At 43.2% G+C, this 22671-nt stretch overlaps 1 protein-coding gene across 3 annotated transcripts in view; it reads right to left on the bottom strand.

Moving 5' to 3' along the window:
* Positions 1-22671, bottom strand: part of LOC135225769 (vacuolar protein sorting-associated protein 33B-like) — a 106759-nt gene that overhangs the window by 69231 nt on the left and 14857 nt on the right. For all 3 annotated transcript variants that reach the window (XM_064265226.1, XM_064265227.1, XM_064265225.1), the window contains exon 3: positions 7421-7573. In XM_064265226.1, the coding sequence (XP_064121296.1) occupies positions 7421-7573 (153 nt within the window). The remainder of the gene's footprint in view (positions 1-7420; positions 7574-22671) is intronic.

Raw genomic sequence — 22671 nt, 5'->3', positions numbered from 1 at the left:
GCCACCTCTAAAATCTTTAGAATAAAACCCAGCCAAAAAAAGGAAAACCACTAAGAGGTAAATTAGCTAAATTAATGCAGACAACCCTAATAGGCATAAAATTAACCAGCCCTCTTATTTACATGAACAGTATCCTGATAATCCCCAACTCTGTGAATAATAGAGCTAGCACATATAAACAAAAGAGCCTTAAATAAAGCATGTGGTAAAAGATGTAAGAAAGCCAAACTAGTCCATCCTAGTCTTAGAGTAGTAATTATAACAACCAACTGACAATGTAGAAAGAGCAATAATTTTCTTCAAATCAGTCTTGAAATTAGCCCCCAACCAGGCTATAAATATAGTTAAACATCTCGGGAACAACAATAAGGTCCTAGCAAAGGAAGTCAAAAGCCTAGGACCGAATCAAATTAAAAGATAAACTCCAGCAGTAACCAGAGTAGAAGAGTGAACTAATGCTAAAACAAGCTAAAGGATGCAGCTGAGCCTGGTAATTATCCCCCAATTGCAATCACTACGATAGCATTGAAGATACTTGAGTTGGTTCTTCTGGAGACTTCTCCCCTTTCTACACACCATGACAACCAGCTCAGATTAAAAGCAAACCACTCGACTGACACCTGCAACTACATACTGAAAGATGCCTTGAATGTCAAACTGAACTCACTCCCAATTGGATGCACTGTCAACGAAACAACTATAAACAACCTCTGTTATTATGCTGACGATATGGTTCTGATTTCCCATCAGTGCAAGGTCTCCAGTGACTCATCGACACATGCTGCCAAGGTGCTGAGGAATTTGATATCCTGTACAGTGAAACCAAGACCCAGTGCATGTCGCTGCTCCTGAGAATGCTTAAGCATACATATTGCAGAACCACAAATTTTCCTCGGAATTCATCAGCTGGATTTCATGCATGAATTTCCATATTTGGGTTATGTTATCACAGACGACCTAAAAGATATGGTAGACATAGAACAGAGGCATCATAAACTATGTGCAACTGGCAACATGATTTCAAGGAGGCTTGCCATCTGTCACAGAGACAAGAAACTGCTGCTCTTCTGCTCATATTGCTGTACTATCAGGGTGTTCCTTATGGATGAACTATATACCTGAGAGACCTTGAGACATATCACTGTCATCCACAATGACATTTTGAGATGCCTCACAAACACTCCTTGCTACCACTCCGCCACACAAATGTTCACACAAAACCACCTGGACAATTTGTAAGTCAAACAATGTCCAGTCTGATAACCCAAGTGAGAATCAGCTGCAATTCACTCATACAAAGCATCCTAAGCACTGAGGTAAGATCTAAATTGTGGGAAAGATGGGAAAATGAGGCGTTTGTTCCCTAAATGATTTAATCTTTGTTTTTACAAAGTGTCATCTACAGAATCTGTCATTATCATCATAATATTGCTACGATTATTGTTATTACTGGTATTTTCCTTTTTTCATTATTACTGTAAATATCATCAATAGTATAAAGTTTTGCTACATTCAGTTTTTGTATTTAGCTTTCTGGACCTGACTACTGTAACCATCTAAGGTCTCTAGCTGGAATTTAATTATACGTATACAATCTGTTCACTAATTGTTATAATTTTTAATGTTTCTTTTTATACTACGGTGTTTCCCCCGTATTCCCAGGGGATAGGTACCAGACCCCCAAGCGAATAGCTAGAACACATGACTAGTTTAAACCCCTATAATAAAAATGCTTAAAACTGCCTCTTTTGTTAGATAAAACTCAAGAAAAACCCACCAAAAATGTTTATACGTGTTTTTTTTATGGTTTTATCACAAAGAGTGCATTTTATGATGAAATTGATAAAAAAAAACAGGAATTTGTGGATGTTATGGAGATTTCTCATAGAAAAATACTACAAATAGATGAATTCTCCACGAATAATGGCGGTATACATTCCTAAGAGAAATCCACAAATATGTGAGTCCGCGAATCCGGAGTTCTCAAATACAGGGGGTTCACTGTATTCTCATAATATAGCTATTACCATTATTATCATTACCATCTTTTATACTACTCCAGTAACTGTCTGGATATTGCCATTTAATAATTTTTATAATGTTATCTTACGCATCTAGATTGTGTTATTGTCTATACTTTGTACATTCCATGTATTGAGGTGAAAATAAAATTCATTATTATTATTATTATTATTATTATTATAGTTAGTATTTTGACTTTTCATAATGATCATCTATCTCTTGGGGGTTTGGACTAAACAGGGTAGGTTTGTGTAAACTCTTGAGCTATTTTGTACTATTAGAAAGCAACTGTGTGGATATTGCCATTTAATAATTTTGTATAATGTTCTCTTATGCATCTAGATTGTGTTATTGTCTATACTTTGTATATTCCATGTATTGGGCTGAAAATAAAATTCATTATTATTATTATTATTATTTTATTAAAAGTGATTGCTGCCTCAGCTGCATTAATTCTATACAGGTTCTTCTCTATTTTTCTAATTATTGCTTTCTCATTGTTGCTTAAACTGGTGAGCAACGCACCGAAGGTTGACATATCTCAATTAGGTCAAACGATTGGATTTTTATTGGTAAAAAATTCCAGTGGGGGTAGTTCAATTTTCGGGTATACAGTGGGGCCTCGCTTAGTCACGGATCAGCAATCACGGATTCGGTTAATCATGGGTTTTCTTTGGACCACTTCTCAGTCTATACCTATCACTGGTATGAATCCCTGGTAGGCTAAGCCTCATCCGGTTCCGATAACCGACAAATGCATGAACAGATTCACATTATGATATTAAATATTAACTGACAATAAAGATAATAAAACCATTCTCACCTTATATATTATTGGCATATCTTCATAATATGTAGCCTATTCATGGAATAATCCCACATCATTGACATCAACTTGTAGTTGAGCGGCCAGCAGAAATGTAAACATTGACTCTGAGTTACACTTAACAGCACCTTTGTCATTCTTAACCTTTTAGAAATGAATAGTATTATTGTAATTTACAGTAGTAATAACATTTAGGAAAAACATTAATTTCAATTCGAACTCTTTATTGTTTTGGTATAATGTATCAAACACGGCAGTCATACAAACGATAATTGTCATTGATTATCGTATGTTATTTGCGATCGGCGACGAAGCTTAAACGTAATAAAACCATTTTACCTTATGTATTATTGTCATAATTATATTCATAATAAAACGCATATCTTATATATTATTGGCATATCTTCATAATAAAAAGCTTCTTCAAGGAATAATTCCTTGGGGAATGCATTTTTCAAAAGACAAAAATACATTTATATGTTTACAGCATGCAACGATTACTTTAGTTTGATGTGATTACATTAATATTACAGTATGGTACTCTAAGCAGTACAGTAACTATTTTTTTTTAATCATAAATGTATATTCATTCACGAAAAAAAATACGTATGACCACCGTGACGTCACCAAACCTAGTCTCGTCGTTACTACCAATGATAGTGATTACACCGCCTTTTCTACAAACTTCACCGATGTAAAAAAAATTTTTTTTTTTTACACGGTTAAAAAAAGTTATCCCTCTAAAATTCTGTCATAAATCACTTACTTTTTTGTGGAGCCCTAATCTACGTATATCCCGGAAAATTAACAAAATCGCGAATTTTATCATAGAGCAAGATTCACTAATTACTGTGTTTTCTTATTCTTTTCATAACTAAATGATTTTTAGGATACACTCATTTACAAATGTTCAAATACTATGAATGTAAATAGCAATTTCTCTCTCTCTCTCTTCTCTCATCTCTCTCTCTCGTCTCTCTCTCTCTCTCTCTCTCTCTCTCTCTCTCTCTCTTTTATCACTTGCAGAAAAAACTATAATACTGATCTATTATTTATTATCGTAATAAAAGAACAAAAGGTCTTTTATTCTTTCTGTGATTTACGAAACTGCTTCAATACAACTTTTATAGTTGACTCATGATTATCACATTATAAACAGTATACAAGAGAATATCTTATCACTATCCATGTTTCATTTCTTATCACCATAAAAAATTTATTTCAAATACAAATTTCATTATGTATTTCTCGAGCTAAACTAGTAACAGTACGCTCGTCCTAAGCTGGTCTCTCAAGCTATTCAACAGTTTACTCTCATCCCAAGCCTCTCTCTCTCTCTCTCTCTCTTTTATCACTTGCAGAAAAAAACTATAATACTGATCTATTATTATCGTAAGAAAAGAACAAAAAAGGTCTTTTATTCTTTCTGTGATTATGAAACTGCTTCATACAACTTCTATAGTTGACTCAATGATTATCACATTATAACAGTATACAATAGAATATCTTAATCACTATCCATGTTTCATTTCTTATCACCCTAAAAATAATTTCAAATACAAATTTCTTATGTATTTCTCGAGCTAAACTAATACAGTAACGCTCGTCCTAAGCTGGTCTCTCAAGCTATTCAACAGTTACTCTCATCCCAAGCTTCTCTCTCTCTCTCCGCTCTCTCTCGCTCTCTCTCTCTCTCTCTCTCTCTTTATTTTATCACTTGCAGAAAAAACTATAATACTGATCTATTATTATCTTAAGAAAAGAACAAAAAGGTCTTTTATTCTTTCTGTGATTTACGAAACTGCTTCAATACAACTTTTATAGTTGACTCAATGATTATCACATTATGACAGTATACAGAGAATATCTTATCACTATCCATGTTTTTCATTTCCTTAATTCCACCGTAAAAACAATATTTCAAATACAGATTTCATTATGCATTTCTCGAGCTAAGCTAGTATCAGTACGCTCGTCCTAAGCTGGTCTCTCAAGCTATTCAACAGTTACTCTCATCCCAAGTTGATCTCTCTCTCTCTCTCTCTCTCTCTCTCTCTCTCTCTCTCTCTCTCTCTCTCTCTCTCTCTCAATAATATGAATTACTGAATCATAATACCATAAACTATTATGTACAAAGTTAATGATAATAATAATTCCATTAATAAATTCATTTCTTTTGGCAACTAATTGTTTTCCAAAATAATTCTTTTGGTAATAAACGTCCATCAGCTGATTCTAAACGTAAACAAAAGACAAAACTAGATTTTTATTGCTGTATTTTGCTGTTTATACATTAATATTATAGTTGGGTGCTGTAATCTTTACAGTAAATCATGTTTTTTTATCATAAATATGTTCATTCACAAAATAAATATACTATGTACTTTTAGTTTGGTGCAGCAGCCAAATCATGAAAGTGGAAAGGAATTGTTAGGTAATATACTTTTGTTTGCTGATCTGATGAAGGGGAAATTGAAGTTAGGAAAGAATAACTTTGAAACTGTCTTGAATTTAGTTTAAGTTGATAGTTGAAGACATATTTGGTGCTTGAACTAAAGTAGGCTGTTATAAACATTGAAATAGTGGTCTTGGGTGGGTTAATTATTAAAGTAGGCAGTTAAAAGCAATTTTTAGGGGGGGTATCAGGATAACACGGGTATTTACTTATCACGGGGGGTTCTGGGCCCTATCCCCCGTGATTATCGAGGCCCTACTGTAACCCATAGAGTTTATTGCAGATACAATTGATGTTACATTCTATTTCTTTTCTATTCTTTTTTATTCTTTCTGGATGTTTTTCTGAATAAACCTCAGATATCCAGAAAGAATCAAGAAGAATAGAAAAGAAATAGAATTTAACATCAATTCCATCTGCAATAAACTCTACAGGTTATACCCGAAAATTTTACTACCCCCACTGGAATTTTTTACCAATAAAAATCCAATCGTTTGACCTAATTGAGATATGTCAACCTTCGGTGCGTTGCTCACCAGTTTAAGCAACAATGAGAAAGCAATAATTAGAAAAATAGAGAAGAACCTGTATAAAATTAATGCAGCTGAGGCAGCAATCACTTTTAATAAAACATGTTTAAAAGAGGGTTTACCTCCAGCATATTATTATTATTACATTATTAGTATTATTAGTATTATTATTATTAGTATTATTATTATTATTATTATTGTTTATTTATTTTTTTTTGCTCTATCACAGTCCTCCAATTCGACTGGGTGGTATTTATAGTGTGGGGTTCCGGGTTGCATCCTGCCTCCTTAGGAGTCCATCACTTTTCTTACTATGTGTGCCGTTTCTAGGATCACACTCTTCTGCATGAGTCCTGGAGCTACTTCAGCATCTAGTTTTTCTAGATTCCTTTTCAGGGATCTTGGGATCGTGCCTAGTGCTCCTATGATTATGGGTACGATTTCCACTGGCATATCCCATATCCTTCTTATTTCTATTTTCAGATCTTGATACTTATCCATTTTTTCCCTCTCTTTCTCTTCAACTCTGGTGTCCCATGGTATTGCGACATCAATGAGTGATACTTTCTTCTTGACTTTGTCAATCAACGTCACGTCTGGTCTACTTGCATGTATCACCCTATCCGTTCTGATACCATAGTCCCAGAGGATCTTTGCCTGATCGTTTTCTATCACTCCCTCAGGTTGGTGCTCGTACCACTTATTACTGCAAGGTAGCTGATGTTTCTTGCACAGGCTCCAGTGGAGGGCTTTTGGCACTGAATCATGCCTCTTTTTTTACTGGTTCTGTGCAAGTGCCGGGCATTCGCTTGATATGTGGTTTATGGTTTCATTTTTCGTATTGCACTTCCTACATATGGGAGAGATGTTATTTCCGTTTATCGTTCTTTGAACATATCTGGTTCTTAGGGCCTGATCTTGTGCCGCTGTTATCATTCCTTCAGTTTCCTTCTTTAGCTCTCCCCTCTGTAGCCATTGCCATGCGTCATCGCTGGCTAGTTCTTTAGTCTGTCTCAGGTATTGTCCGTGCATTGGTTTGTTGTGCCAGTCCTCTGTTCTGTCTGTCATTCTCCTGTCTCTGTATATTTCTGGGTCTTCGTCTACTTTTATTAGTCCTTCTTCCCATGCACTCTTTAGCCACTCATCTTCACTGGTTTTCATATATTGCCCCAGTTGCTCTGTTTCTCGATGTTGACCGACAAGCAGTCCTCTATACTTTGTAGTCCTCTCCCTCCTTCCTTTCGTGTTATGTATAGTCTGTCCGTATTTGCTCTTGGGTGTAGTGCTTTGTGTATTGTCATATGTTTCCTGGTTTTCTGATCTATGCTGCAGAGTTCTGCCTTCGTCCATTCCACTATTATTATTATATTATTATTATTATCATTATTATTATTATTATTATTATTATTATTATTATTATTATTATTTTATTATTATTATTATTATTATTATTATTATTATTATTTTTACTTTTCATAATGATCATCTATCTCTTGGGGGTTTGGACTGCACAGGGTAGGTTTGTGTAAACTCTTGAGCTATTTTGTACTATTAGAAAAATAATAACCTTGATTATATTTTACTGACCTTATTTCTGGATGAGTTTGCCTATCAGCATGAACATGATCAGCAACATATTTCATAGTGACTAATGTTGGTCTCACAACATAGACTCTCTGAGAGCTTTGAATAGGAGGAGGGAGTCGTTCCAAGCGATACATCTTTTGAACACCATGTTTCCTGCATAATACAAAAAATATAGAGTAGTTTACATATATGAGATAGCCTACAAAAAACCATGAATCTTGAGCCGGTAATATGCAAGTTTTTATACATTATGAGAAAATGGTATTTCATGATAAAATTAACTTTCATGTATGTATACTTAGCAAGTAATTACATAGCTATACTTTTCCACTCACACGGCAGCTTAAATTTAAAAATCGCGTTAGCACTTCTATTGTTTTTGTGTAGGTGACCACCCTGCCCACTATCAGAGAATAATAGGAACAACAAAGCATAAAACTTCACTTCTTTTGTGCCTTTATATCCAAGAGAGGGGAGGAGGGAGGGCTCAGATAATACCATTTCCATATATGTAACTTCCCAAGTAATTATACATAGCTGAATCTCACATTGACAGGAGGTGGGATACATGGACATATATTTTACTCAAACACATTCAGTTATGAAAATGAATTTGAAATAAACAATTTGCTAGTATTAATACAATGCTTATTGTTTCCTGACCTGGTAAGAGAGATACTGCAGGTAATTACATGTACTACCTCCATTTGGTGCTTATCTTGACCTGTAGTGAGGTAGCAGAATAACTGTGTGTTGCCTCTACTTTTAAGTAGGAGCTTTGGAGCAAAGGAAAATTCTGATTGCTAACAAAGCATAAGCACAGTTGCCCTTGCCCTGGGCACAGTACCAAAAAACAATAACCAGACAATGCTGTCACCTACAGTGAAATTAAGTTAACCACCACCCATCCACTAACAATTGGTGGGCACTCCAGGTACAAAGTAACCCCGAGGCTCCCCAATGACTCGACAGCCTTCAAGGAGAAGAGATCAAGGATAAAAGCAATGCTTCTTATGCTTCTTCCCCAAATACCATGCCAGCCACTGACACAGGTTCCAGGCTACTGCAGTTTTCAAATATACTGTTTCTATCTCTTTTCAGCAATGTGTCACGAATATGGACTTACACTTTCAGTAAGTAGAATGAAGAATTGCACAGAGTGACATTATATTTGAAAGCATATGAGGTGGCAACCACTCTAATATTGTGTGCTCTCACCTAATAGGTAGACAGGATATCCTCCTGAATCTGCGAATGAGACTCTGTCATAATATCCCTAAGACTAAAACAACAATGCGTTTTTAGATAGGGGTTGAGAGGGATTCTTGATAGAGCACCAGAGATTGGTGGAAGGGTCTCTGATTTTCTCAGTTCTGTCTAGGTAATACTGAAGGGCCTATCAAGGCAAAGGTATCTTTCCTCCACTTGTGGCCCAAGATATCTACAAGGTCCTTAACAGTGAATGAGCACAACCAGGGGTTGAATTGTCTCGTTCTTGGCCAGGAAACCTAGAGTAAAAGTACAGACTCTGTCTTCCAGAGCGAATCTTATCTACTTGTCTATAGCCTGAAGTTCATTAACTCGCTTGGCAGTCACCAAAGCTACAAGGAACAGAGTCTTCCTAGTTAAGTTCTTAAGAAATATGGAATGGAGAGACTTGAAAGAGGGTCCATTAACCACTGGAGTACATCCAGATTCCAAGATTCAGTTAACTTTCTTCTGCTTGGAAGTCTCAAAGGATTTAATCTGATTGCTAAGATCTTGGTTAGCGGAAAGATCTAGCTCTCTGTGTTTAAAAACCAAACTCAGCATTGACCTATACCCCTTGATGGTGGAAGAAGACAGCCCCTTGGTAGTCTTCAGGTAGAGATGGAAGTCTGCTATTGGAGCTACTGGGGTTTTAGCAGACAAGATGTTATGTCTGCTACAACATTGTTGGAAGACTGGCCATTTGGACTGGTAGACTTGGCAAGAAGACTGATGTCTATATCTTGCAATAACCTCTGCAGCTGGTCTTGAAAAGCCCTTTGCTCTGACAAGTTTCTGGACAGTCTGAAGCTTGTCAGAGCTAGAGCAGATAGTCCTTGATGGAATCTTCAAAAGTGAGGCTGTATGAAAAGATGTGGATCTTGAGAAAGCAGTCTTGGGAAGACCAAAGGGATTGAAACTTGTTGAGCACTTCCCTTACCGCGTTGAACAGCGGGAATGCATACAGATCTAGATTAGAACAATTTAGAAGCATGGCATCTGTCGCCCACGCCAGAGGGTCTGGGACTGGAGATCAAAAGAGAGGAAGCCGATGATTTCTTAACATGGTGAATAAGTCCAATTTTGGTCTCCTTCACAGCTTTCAAAGGTCATTGCAGACCATGAGAGTCTAAGGTCCATTCTGCAGGGAGGACTTGTTCGCGACAACTCAGTTCGTCAGCCAACACATTCATTTTCCCCTAGATGAAATGGGTGACTAGTCACACTCATCTCTGGTCTGCCAAAAGAAGTTCCTTTGTGGCTTCTCTGAAGAAAGAATGGGTCCCGCCTTGTTTCCTGATGTAGGAAAGAGCTGTGGTGTTGCCCAAATGCACCACCACAGTTTTCTCCGTGACCGTTTCCAAAAAAGACATTAGACCCAAATGAATGGCTGTCAGTTCCTTGACACTGATGTGCATGTTCACTTGTTCCAGAGACCATGTCCTGAAAGCTTCCATGTTCACCAGAAGGACTCCCCAACCTAGATCAGAGGCATTTGAAAGGAAGTCTAGGTCAGGGCTCACAGGATGCAGTGACTTCCTCTGAAAGTCATTCTACGGATGTTCACAACCGTAGGTCTGATTTATCTGTCGTTATGGGGAACACCACAGAGTCCAGTGGCATTTTCCTGTTCCAATTTGCCCTTTGGAAGAACTGAAGGACTCGCATATGCAGTCTGCCTAATTTCACAAACTGTTCAAAGGAGGAGAGCTCCTAAAAGACTCATCCACCAATTTGCTGAGCAAGATGGGAGAGAGAAAGCTGTGAACTGTCTGTAGACTGGACTCATTTCTCTTGGGGGATTAAAAAGCCTGAAAACTCAAGAGTTGATCTCTTGGTCGAGGAGAAGGGTCTTCTGTAAGTCCTTCTTGCACTTATCTTGTGACAATGATCGGAGGAGCCACTCATCCAGGTAGAAGCATACGTTGATGCCAAGAAGGTGTAGCCACTTCATGAAAGGGACTAACACTTGCGTAAAAACTTAATTGAAAGACACTGTCCTCGAAAATGAACCTGAGATACTTCCTGGCTAGAATCCAGATGAACAGGGACATGGAAGTGCGTGTCTTGAATATCTAGAGTGATCATCCAATCACCCTGTTGAATGGATGAGAGTACTGACAGGTTCATTACCATTTGAACTTTGTCTTCTGTGCGAAGAAGTTTAGAGTGCTGACATCAAGGACAGGTCTCCAACTCCCCGATGACTAGGGAACTGAGAAAAGACAGTTGTAAAAGACCTTCGTTGAACAATCCTCTACCTCCTCTATGGCTCTCTTCCCAAGGAGGGAGGACACTTCCTCTGAAAGAGCTGCATACTTCTCAGAGCCATATGAGTAAGCCGTCAATGCAATCGGTGTGGACACTAGCAGGGGATACTCCTTGATTGTATCTACTGTACGCTCACCTGCAGGCGAGCGCACACTTGGAGAAGCTCGCTAATGAGCACCCGAGAGGGTCCCGGTACCAGAGGCGAACCTCCAGAACTAGGAGCAGAAGTAACAGTAATAGCGAGAAGTCAGCCCCGGGTAGCCGAGCGATCATTGTATGAGTGATCATCTGCAAGGCAGGAGTCACCTAAGTAACTCTCACCTTCCTTCCACACCGTGCTCGAGAAGGGACATTGAGCAAACTCAGCGTCACAGACTGTAGCTGCACGCTCACCTGCAGGCGGGCATACACTCGGAGATGCTCGCAATTGAGCATCCGAGATGGTCCCAGTCCCAGAGGCGAACCTCCAGAACCAGGGGCAGAAGTACCAGCAGCAGCAAAAAGTCAGCCCCCAGGGAGCCGAACGATCGCTGTATGAGCGATCATCGGCAAGGTGTGAGTCACCTGAGCAACTCTCACCTTGCTTCCACACCATGCTCGAGAAGGGACAATGAGTGAACTCAGCGTCACCGACTCTAGCTGCATAATCACCGGCAGGCGAGCGTACACTCGTAGAACTTGCGAACATGCACCCGAGATGGGCCTGGTCCTAGAGACCAGCATCTAGGACTAGGAGCAGAAGAACCAACAATAGCTAGTACCTCTGTGGTCCCCGCCCTGCACGTCCCTGGGGGCAGCGAGGCAGGTCCCATTCCCAAGGGAACGGGAGGACTTAGAAGTCTCTAAATAAAGTGAGGCTTTTTAGGGGGGGAGAGACCATTATCTTCTTCCTCAGCAAGGGAGCATCAGAAGTCAAAGTGTAGGGGGCGGCAACAACAACGACGAAGAGAGAAGGGGAGAAAGATGATAATTTCTTTTGCTTCTCCTCGACCTCTTCTTCATCAGCTTCTTCAGCATGTCAGATATCTCTACCGTCCAGGGCGTCTTCAGGTGGTATTCACCACCAGCTAGGGGAGCGAGGACGACATTGCCTGGAGGAGGAGGTGGAAATTTCTGCCTCCAAAGTATGTGGCACTGATGACACCATAGCAGAGGGAGTCATAGACATCACATCCTGGGTGTACACCAAATAAGGTGGTGCCACATACACAGGCATTGACACGGTCATTATTGTCCTCCTCTTTCCCATGAGTCACAGGGGACTGCTGAAACATGGTTCAGGGGCTCCTGGAGGAGGGAGTGCCAGGTAAGCCCAAATCCATCACACCTGCATCTTCCAGAGGGAGAGGTCAGACACACCTGAGGGAGCAAAAGACGTATTAGTAAGGAAAAAATCACAATTTTTGGAAGTAAATTGTATTTTTCCTAACTATACAAACCTGAGGTCCTTTACATAAGGAATTACTTTCAGCGTAGCTGGAATTACAGCCGTTAAATTCTTGAACAAGGTGGTTAGGCAGTAACTACTGTGTGGCAGGTGGGTAGGCTAGCCTGCCCGGATGTAAACACTTTGCCTTTCGGCCCAGGTTCAGATTGAGGGGTGGCATGAGGTGGGCATGTATGTAAAGGACCTCAGGTTTGTATAGTTAGGAAAAATACAATTTACTTCCAAAAATTGTGATTTGTTCCTACACGATATACAAACACTCAATCCTTTAGTACATAAGGAAGACTCACTGATTGGTGGGAGGAATCTGAGCGAGCCTCAAGAACTGACTGGAGTTCTACGCACCAAGTCTACTCCTCCTGGTCGTAAGAGTGAGGAGGAGTGCCCTGCCTGACAACTAGATAGGAGTATAGGAGCTGCATGATCAAGAGTCAGACTTCTTCGAAATGAGTGAGGAATTGTAACTCATCCGAAAATGGGCTGTGAAGAATATTTAGAGTTGGAGACATTAATGCATTATTGCCAGTCTCCTTCCTCCCCTTGCTAGAGGAAGGAGCAGGATTGCTTCTATGATTCTGATAAGAAACATAAAAAGGATGCTTGATGTATAAGCTTACCGCTTCAATCATCCGACCAGCCAGTGTAAGTTCGAGTTCTATCATCAACCCAAAGGAAGAGGAGCAGAAGGATGAGGTGGGGAAGGTGGAGAGGCCAGTTACTCTCGCATCCTTCTTACCTCTAGAACTGCACACCATAGGTGAGATGCAACTTGTCCTCTTTAAGGAGCTGGGTAAGCAAACACAACCTGCAAGCATCCACCACTGGTCCAAGGAAATGAGGTTCCAAGGACCTGTGGGCAGGTCTGAAGGGAAAGATAAATATGGTCGTAATGACCTTATCTATCTTCCTGTCCGACATATTCACCGGAGTGATGACAAGTACCCATCCACTGGACTATCCAACTGCCGAGAAGTCTCTCACGGTCTCATAATATTCCGCAGCGAATAAAGACGCCGACACTCCATGGTGGGTGTCGATCCTTATGGGTAATGGGTAAAGGAACACGCCAATAGGACAAAGTAATGACTGATCTGGATCAACCAAAACAAAGTCCACAGCGTAGCTCATGACGGTCTCAGACACTTCAACAGCTGCCGACTGACTGCGCTCAGTGTGAGGTGAGCAGTCATGCATCCGAGATGTAGTCACATGACACTTGCCTTTTGAAGGGTTATGCCGAGAAACCATACAAATCGTCTATCTTGTTAGCCACAGGTGTTGGAAGACGAGATGATGATTCTCTCAAGGCATGCGCCCATCAGATGATAGTCAATTGCCTTCTAGAGACCGAGGTCCCTGATGGCAAGACAGATGTTCTCATAGTAGTTGAATCTCAACTAAGGAAAAACAATACTATATGCCAGTGAAAGACTAAGGTGAATGCGGACCTACGTCTTCACAGCTGAAACGAGAGAAGTTAACTCTCAAGATTCTGAATGTAGAAAAAGTCCCGTCGATGACACCAACCAGTGAAGACAGCTTTAATCCCTGTTGTTTTACAGAGGACTAAAAACGTTTAACCGCTACTTCATTACTGTTCGGTGAGAAGTCGGAGTTTGCAATGAAAGCGGATCGTCTTTCAGTAATGAAAACCCAGGGATTGTACTGCCTGAAGAACCACTTCTCATGGGCTGGATCAGGGAGGATATTTCTATTACTTTGGAAGTAGAGCTGGCAGGGTGAGGAACAGGTGAAGTCTTCCGTTATTCCTCTACAATTCGGGGTGAACAAAGAATAATTGCACACCTACAAATTACGAGATGAATTTAAAAGACAAACTCAGATGTCTGAAGAAATCATTCTGCGTCATCGCAGCGGCAGGTGCGATGAAGAGGAAGACTAGGCTACAGACTTTTGTTACTGTGAGGTAAACAGAAAGATGATAACGAGTCTGGTGAGATATCTCAGTCTGAAAATTCTCGCAACAGCAAAAGGCGATGCAGTGGAGATGGTCATACACGTATGTGAGAATTCCAGCCAACCAGAGACCTAAGTCTGTCATTGCCGGGCAGAGATTCGATTTGGTAGTCAATCATCGCAGAGGAGGAGAGACAAAACCCGACCGAACTATCTCAGAGAGCCAGCAGGACTGGCTGCGGCAGGCAGGGCTGGCAGGTAGCCCGGACACCACTAGCTCTCGCTCACTTGTTATCCTGAGTTGCCAGGTAATCCATTCCATGAAGGAATGCGTTCAGCTAGAACCATCGAGAGCAAGAAAATAAGCTCAAGCATTTGCATTTTAACCGAAACGGGTTTCGGTGAATGCAAACGCTGTGGTGGTGGTGTTGTAAACAATATCACTAGTATCTCAAAATCAAAACCAGTAACTCTTGGGAGGCTTGCAAGGCAGTCCCGAGTTGTAGTTCAATTAAGAGAGAAGATACTATTCGTCTCGGTCACATGCCCATAGAGTTAACTACAGTTATGTGCCTACACCTCGGACAATTCAACTGATAACAGAAGCATGTTGTGAGAGAAATATACGTAGTATATTTGTAGGTTCCTGTCCATAGACCTCCAGCCTAAATTCTCTTCCATTTGAGGAACAATAATAAAGGCTGGAAGACAGTGAAGTTTTCCCGAAGGAAGACTTCTACGGTGATAACAGGATGCCGAAGACGACTAGTTCAAGCCAAACTGGATGTTCCAAAAAACGTAGCACTGGAGAGGCATTCAAACTCTCGGTGCTATCCATCCTGAACGGATTGACATATGTTCGGTAAAATCCTAGGATTGAACCAAAAACATAGTCTCTAGGGTTCGAATTCCGAGGAGTAAACTCCACCGAATTCCTCTTATTTCCTTTTTCATTCTGGTATAACCAAGAAGTAAAGGGAAAAAAAAGAGGAGGATTGACTGTTATTGCCCGTTCCTCTCTATCCCAGGCCTGACCGCCTACTGAGGCGACGGACCGTCAGGTCCATCCAGGCTGAGCCCCTCCCGAGATATTCTTCCTTCAGCAGCAGTACTTCCTTTGGACGCTAGAAATTCCAGGAATTAATGGCTTAGCGAGACTCCCAAGTTCTTAATAACAATTACCGGGAATGTCTGTCTCGACAGTGTGTATGGAAATTACAGGAAAACCAAAACACTCCTGAGATGCCAGAAGTTCAAAGGAATTCGAGCATTCGGCGAGATTCCAGATTACCATAGTAACAATTATCAGGAATTCTTGTCTCGCCCACTCTGGACCGTGGTCTCGCCCAAGTGCTTGCAGATCATAGAACACAAAAAGACTCAGAGAGTGGTAGAAACTCCAAAGAATTTTAAGCGCTCGGTGAAACCGTCCCCCGCCCCCCCCGAATTTCCTCAGACGATCATCGGGTGGTGGTCCTCCTGATTTCCGTAGAAATTGAGGAGGACCGGGCAAGATCCTTCCTCAACAAAGGGGACTTGTGTCTGGTAGGACCCGAAGGTCCCTCCAGGAACGCTTTTCCTGACACGAAATCCTAAGGAGAACGCTCTGCAGGATCCCTCCCATTCCCATCGCAGCCATAGAGAGGGAATGGGGGAGGAAGATTGGACGCTCTCGCTTGCCTTGCCAGCAGAACTAGCAGTCAGAGAAGCGAGTTACGGGCAGCCATCAACCTGCAGTGATGGCTGCTCCGAGTCTAGGAAAATGTTACCGTCTGGAGAAAACGTTTTCCCCGAGGAGGGTTATGAAACTCGTACTGTAGGCGAAATGTCTGCTGCCACCGTGACCGTCGTCTGGGTGGGGCTGAGTGTGCACCTGACAGGAGAGAGCCGATACCGTCCTCCAACGCATCCCAGTCCTCGTTGAGGCCGAAACCTCTCAAGAGGACCGAAGGGGGAGCCCACAGCGGTGATGGTCACTCCGCGAGTCTAGGAAAGCGTCATCGTCCTCGCCAGCCCCCACGATCTCCTCCAACCACTTGAGCGTAAGATCTGTTTGGTCCCAAGACTGAACAGGCTCGTGGCCGGACCATAAGAAGTGCATTCATCACAGTCACTCCTGTTTGCCTTGTTCCTCCCGGTGTAACCTGAGGAGGTTGAAGGGACAGGTGAGGGAGACCTGATGCTCCTACCCTGCCTACTAGCAGAACCAGTAGGCTGGGAGGACTGCAGGCAATCGCCAACCCGTGGCAGTGATCGAGCTGCAGGTCTGGACTAGTGGTTTCCTTGCGGAGAAGCGCTGGACCGAGGACAAAGCATTGGTCTTGTGCGTCAGGGGAGCTGCTATGAGCGCTCCTACCCTGCCTACCAGCAGAACCGGTAGGCTGGGAGGACTACAGGCGATTACCAACCCACAGTGGTGATCGAGCTGCAGGTCTGTACCAGCGGTCTCCTTGCGAAGAAGCGCTGGATCGAGGACGGTAGCATCGGTCTCATGCTTTAGGGGAGCTGCTACCAGTCGTGCGAGCTGTCTTGTCCCGGTGTGAGCAATGGTTGGGTGACTGGTAGAGTCCACTATTGTAGTAAGAGTGAGCACCATCCTATCAACGTGCCACGGTACCCGGTCCAGCCGCCAGGGGGGACCTCTTCCCAGCCTCGCCCCCCCTTCCCAGCCTCGCCACGTGAACGGTCTGGTGGGAACGTCAATTCCGCTCCGCGCCTGAGTCCTGGCGGTGAGCGTATTCAGCAGTCTGGACCTTGGCTTTATGGTCACCCGTAGGTGACCGTACACTCGGTGGCGCTCGCTCGCGAGAGGCCGAGACAGTTCCCGGTCAGGAGGTGGAACCTCTGAAGCCGGGAGCAGAGCTACCAGCGGTGGCTGGTACTTCCTCTTCGCCAGCTTCCTCAAGACAACCGACAGTCCTCCATCCAGGACGGAGTTGGGGTAGTTGCGGTAGCAACACGGCCCAACTGCACATGTCTGGAGGGACCTGCGGGAGCAGCAGTGGAGAGAACGCTTCCTCAAGGAAGGTTACGAAACTCTCGCCTGGCAGGCAAAGTGTCTGCCACCACCGAGGATGGGCGCGTTGAACGCGACCATTGTCTGGGTGGGGCTGAGCGTGCACCTGACAGGAGACAGCCAATACCGTCCTCGTTGAGGTCGAAACCTCTCAAGAGGGTTGGAAGGGCAGTCTCCACCGGTCTCTGCGTGCACGGTCCCGCGGGAACGTTACGTCAACCCTGGGTACCAGACGATCGCCAGTCTGGCAAGAGTCACCTGAGGGACTCTTACCATCCTTCCGCTCCGTTCCTGGGTCCTGACACGGTGAGCGTACTCAGCAGTCTGGACCTTGGCTGCACAGTCTCCCATAGGTGACTGTACACTCGGTGGCAAGTGAGCAGCCGAGATGGTTCCCGGTCTGGAGGTGGAACCTCTGGATCCGGGAGAGGAGGTACGAGCGGTGGCTGGTACCTCCATGGTCCCCGTCTTCTTCTTCCCTGAGGAAGGAGAGACGGGCCTTGTTCCCGGAGGAATGGGAGGACCAGTGGAAGACCCACCTGTCTCACCGGAGCGAGACAGACCCTTAGAAGTCCCGTGACGAGACTTCTTAGTGGGGGGGGGGGGGGGAGACCACCTTCTCTTCTACGGCAAACTCTTAGGGGTCGAAGGGGTGGAGACATGAAAATATGATGATCTCGAAGAGGAGGGTAACGACACTTGACGAGCTCTCTTCCTCTTTGATTCCTCCAAATTCTGCCAGACTTCTACCATCAGGAATAGATAAACATCACAGGGCAGCGCAAAAGCTTCATCCAGTGACGTAACTCCGGGGTAGTAGTGGTAAATGAATATGATTATTGGCAGGGGATCAGTACACACAATCGAGGATTGGTATCACAACATGCTATGAGTCACAGGTACAATTCCAAGGTTAAGATAACCAATACGAAGAGCTATCCAACCAATACTGCTGTAAACACAATCACCACTGTTAGTCTGTAAAAAAAGGAAAATATGAATAAAGTAATAAGGATACTCCTCTCGCATCCAAGAGCACCACCCTCCGAAGTGAGATGAGATCCCCCAAACACCAACACCACATGCCCCTTCTTCTACCTTCGTCCGATAGTAAGTGAAAGGATGAAGGAGAAGAGAAATTACCATAAAAATAAAACCAGGACAAACCTTTGAAGTTCCCCTTGGTAATTCCCAAGCGTAAGCGTAATTTTCAGATGAATACATGTCTCGTTACAGGATCAATATCACTTATGTTAAATACATGTCTCGTCCTCACGTTAAATACATATCTCGTCCTCACGTTTCAAAATCATCTCCCGTATGCCAGCGGCGTTTGCGAGTGAGCGCCGAAGCAGAAAAAATGTTTTTTTTTTTTAAATCACAGCACTCTTAGTTTTCAAGATTAAAGAGTTCATTTTTGGCTCCTTTTTTTGTCATTGCCTGAAGTTTATTATGCAACTATCAGAAATGAAAAAAATATCATTATCATATATAAATATGATATTGTTATGATACAATAAAGTTTCATACATACTTACCTGGCAGATATACGTATACTTAGCTATAGACTCCGTCGGCCCCAACAGAAATTCAAATTTCACGGCACTCGCTACAGGTAGGTCAGGTGATCTACCGCCCTGCTCTGGGTGGCAGGACTAGGAACCATTCCTGTTTTCTATCAGATTTTCTCTTCCACCTGTCTCCTGCGGGGAGGCTGGGTGGGCCATCAATCGTATATATCTGCCAGGTAAGTATGTATGAAACTTTATTGTATCATAACAATATCATTTTCATACATTCAACTTCCCTGTCAGATATATACTTAGCTGATTGACACCCTTTGGTGGAGGGTAAGAGACAGCTAACTACTGAAAAGACAGGTAAACAACATATGTTGTAGGTATTTATAGACCTTGGTTCCTACCTGATTAGGTGGAAGACTTCGTGGCTACTGCCTGGGAGTCTGCTTCACCTCAAGAGCCTTAGCGAGATAGTGATCTGTGGCCAAGAGTTCTTGTGGGTCTGTCGATGGGGTCTTATCCACTTACTCGGCTTAGCCTGACTGGCATTTGTCAATGGGTGCTAATCCGCTTATATGACAACACGCCTTCTTTAAGGAGCACACAACCGATCCCGATCACCCGATCCTAACATCCGTGTTAGTTCTAAGATTGCCAAGTTATCCCCAAACTCTTCGCAAACAACCCAAAACTTGAATTATTCAGTCAATACGCACACACTAAAGTACAAAAAAAAAATTTTGTACCCCTCTAAAAGTCAGATACCACTCTATTTCCTTACTGAACTGAAGCGACGGCCGCCTGTGCGACATCTGACACTTCTTCCAGCAGGAAGCCAAGAACGTATCCGACTAGAGGGTTATGTACACAAAATTAAGGATCGGCGCTTGCTCCAGTACCCAGAACCGTCTGCGCTGACACAAACGGACCTAGAGAAAAACATTTCTCATACGCTACGCGCACGTCCTTCAAGTAATGAGATGCAAACACCGAGTTGCACCTCCAATATGTTGCATCTAAAATATTCTTGAGAGACATATTTCTTTAGAATGCAATAGACGTCGCGATTGCCCTTACTTCATGAGCTCTTACTCTCAATAGTTTAAAAAGAGTCATCTGGGCAGTTCTTATGCGCCTCAGTAATAACGCTTCTTACAAAGAAGGCTAAGGCATTCTTCGACATCGGTGTTTTGGGGTCCTTTACCGAGCACCATAGACCGTGTTGCGAACCCCCCATCTGCTTCTTTCTGTCCAGATAGAATTTAAGCGCTCTGACCGGGCAAAGAGACCTCTCTGCCTCTCTGCCTACTAGGCTAGCCAGGCCTTTTACCTCGAAGCTCCTGGGCCAGGGTTTCGAGGGATTCTCATTTCTAGCAAGAAAGAGAGTCTGGAACAAACAAATAGCAGAGTCTCCTTTGAAGTCCACTCGTGACTCAAGGGCGTGCAGCTCACTGACTCTCTTCGCCATAGTGAGAGACAACAGAAACAGGCATTTCCTTGTAATATCTCGAAAGGAAGCCGTGTGAGGTGGTTCAAACCTTTCAGAAGATAGAAATTTTAGGACCACATCCAGATTCCAGCCCGGAACTCTAGATTCTTTTGATTTGGATGTTTCGAAAGAACAAATGAGATCATGCAAATCCTTATTATTGGCCAAATCTAATCCTCTGTTCCTGAATACAGCCGAGAGCATAATCCTGTATCCCTTAATAGTTGGTACAGAAAGATGCGATTTCTCCTTCAAGAAAAGAAGGAAATCTGCAATTTCGGTCACAGAGGTATTGGAGGAGGACAGCTTCTTCGACCTACACCAACTTCTGAACACCTCCCACTTCGATTGGTATACTCGCATAGTAGATGATCTGCGGGCTCTGGCGAGCAAGAGCGGGTAGGTTTTGATGGTACCTCTCGAAGTGGGGTTGTTTGAGCAGATCTGTCCTGTTTGGAAGAGATCTGGGGAAGTCCACCGTCCACTCCATTACCTCTGTGAACCAATTTCGGGATGGCCAATATGGGGCTATCAGAGTCATCCTTGTCCCCTTCGAGGCCACGAACTTTCTGACCACCTCCCCCAGGATCTTGAATGGGGGAAAAGCGTACACATCCAGTCCGGACCAGTTCAGGAGAAAGGCGTCTACTGCATAAGCTCTGGGATCGTCTGCCAGAGCGCAAAAGGTGTCTATCCTCTTGGAGAGGAACGTGGCAAACAGGTCTATTTGAGGCTTCCCCCAAAGAGACCAAAGGATCTGACACACTTCTGAGTGGAGGGTCCATTCTGTGGGAAGGACCTGGAACCTCCTGCTCAGCCTGTCCGCTCTCACGTTCCTCTCCCCTTGGACAAACCTTGTTAGTAGAGTTATATTCCTTTGATTCGCCCAAATAAGAAGATCTCTTGTCAGTTCGTATAGAGCGAGAGAGTGAGTCCCTCCTTGTTTTCTTACATAAGCCAGAGCGGTGGTATCATCGGAGTTTATCTGCACTACCCCGTCTCTGACTATCTGTTCGAAGCCCTTTAACGCCAGATGAATGGCTAAAAGCTCCTTGCAATTTATGTGCCATGACACCTGCTCTTCCGACCAGATGCCTGACACTTCCCTGGATCCTAAGGTTGCACCCAAACCTGTCTCCGGCGCGTCTGAAAATAATATCAGGTTCGGGTTCCGAACTTCCAGGGACACACCTCTGTTTTCCTCTAGAGGGGGTAACCACCACCTCAAGTGATTTTTCACTTCTGTCGGGATTGGAAAAGTATCGGAGAGCTGTCCTGTCTTCCAATTCCAATTCCTTCTCAGGAAGAACTGTAGAGGATGGAGATGCAGTCTTCCTAGAGGAAAGATCTGTTCCAGCGAGGAAAGGGTCCACAGGAGGCTCAACCATTCCCTCGCTGAACTGCGCTCCTTCCCTAAGAAGCTGGAAACTGTGGCGCAACCTTTCGATATTCTCTCTTGAGAAGGAAACACTCGAAAACCCCGAGAATCCATCCGAATCCCCAGATAAACCATGTTCTGGCTGGGGATCATCTGAGATTTCTCGAGGTTTACGATCAATCCTAATGACTTTGTTAGGTCTAATGTCGTTGAAAGGTCCTCCAAACACTGTTTGTGCGACCTGGCCCTGATGAGCCAGTCGTCCAGGTATAGGGAGACGTTTATTCCCATCAGATGTAGATGTCTTGCTACATTCTTCATTATGCTTGTGAAGACTTGAGGAGCCGTGGACAGGCCGAAACACAGGGCCCTGAACTGATAGATCCTTCCCTCCATCATGAAACGAAGGTACTTCCTCGACGAATGATGAATCGGGATGTGGAAATAGGCGTCTTGAAGATCGAGGGATGCCATCCAATCTCCTTGACGAAGGGCTGCAAGGACTGAAGCAGACGTTTCCATGCTGAACTTCTGTTTCTCCACAAATCTGTTCAGCGCACTTACATCCAGTACGGGTCTCCACCCCCCCGAAGCTTTCGCTACTACAAAAAGGTGATTGTAAAACCCCGGGGAGTTGTGATCCAGTACCAGCTCGATTGCTCTTTTGTCCCACATCTGTTCTACCATTTGATGAAGAGTATCCATCAGTACAGGGTCCTTGTATCTGGCGGACAGTTCCCTCGGTGTTGATGTCAGGGGAGGGCTGTCCTTGAATGGGATATAATATCCCTTCTTGATGACCGACATGGACCAACTGTCGGCTCCTATGTTTGCCCAGGCTTCCGCAAAATCTTGCAACCTGGCACCTACAGGTGTTTGGAGGATCGCTTCCTCATTTCCCCTTCTTAAAGGGTCGGAAGGAAGCTCTTCCTCTTCTTTCCGTCGTCTTTCTTCTGGAAATAGTT

Source organism: Macrobrachium nipponense, chromosome 13, assembly GCF_015104395.2.
Source record: "Macrobrachium nipponense isolate FS-2020 chromosome 13, ASM1510439v2, whole genome shotgun sequence".
Lineage (NCBI taxonomy): Eukaryota > Metazoa > Arthropoda > Malacostraca > Decapoda > Palaemonidae > Macrobrachium > Macrobrachium nipponense.
Note: the sequence above shows the minus strand (reverse complement) of the source record. Positions and strands in the feature narration are given on the sequence as shown.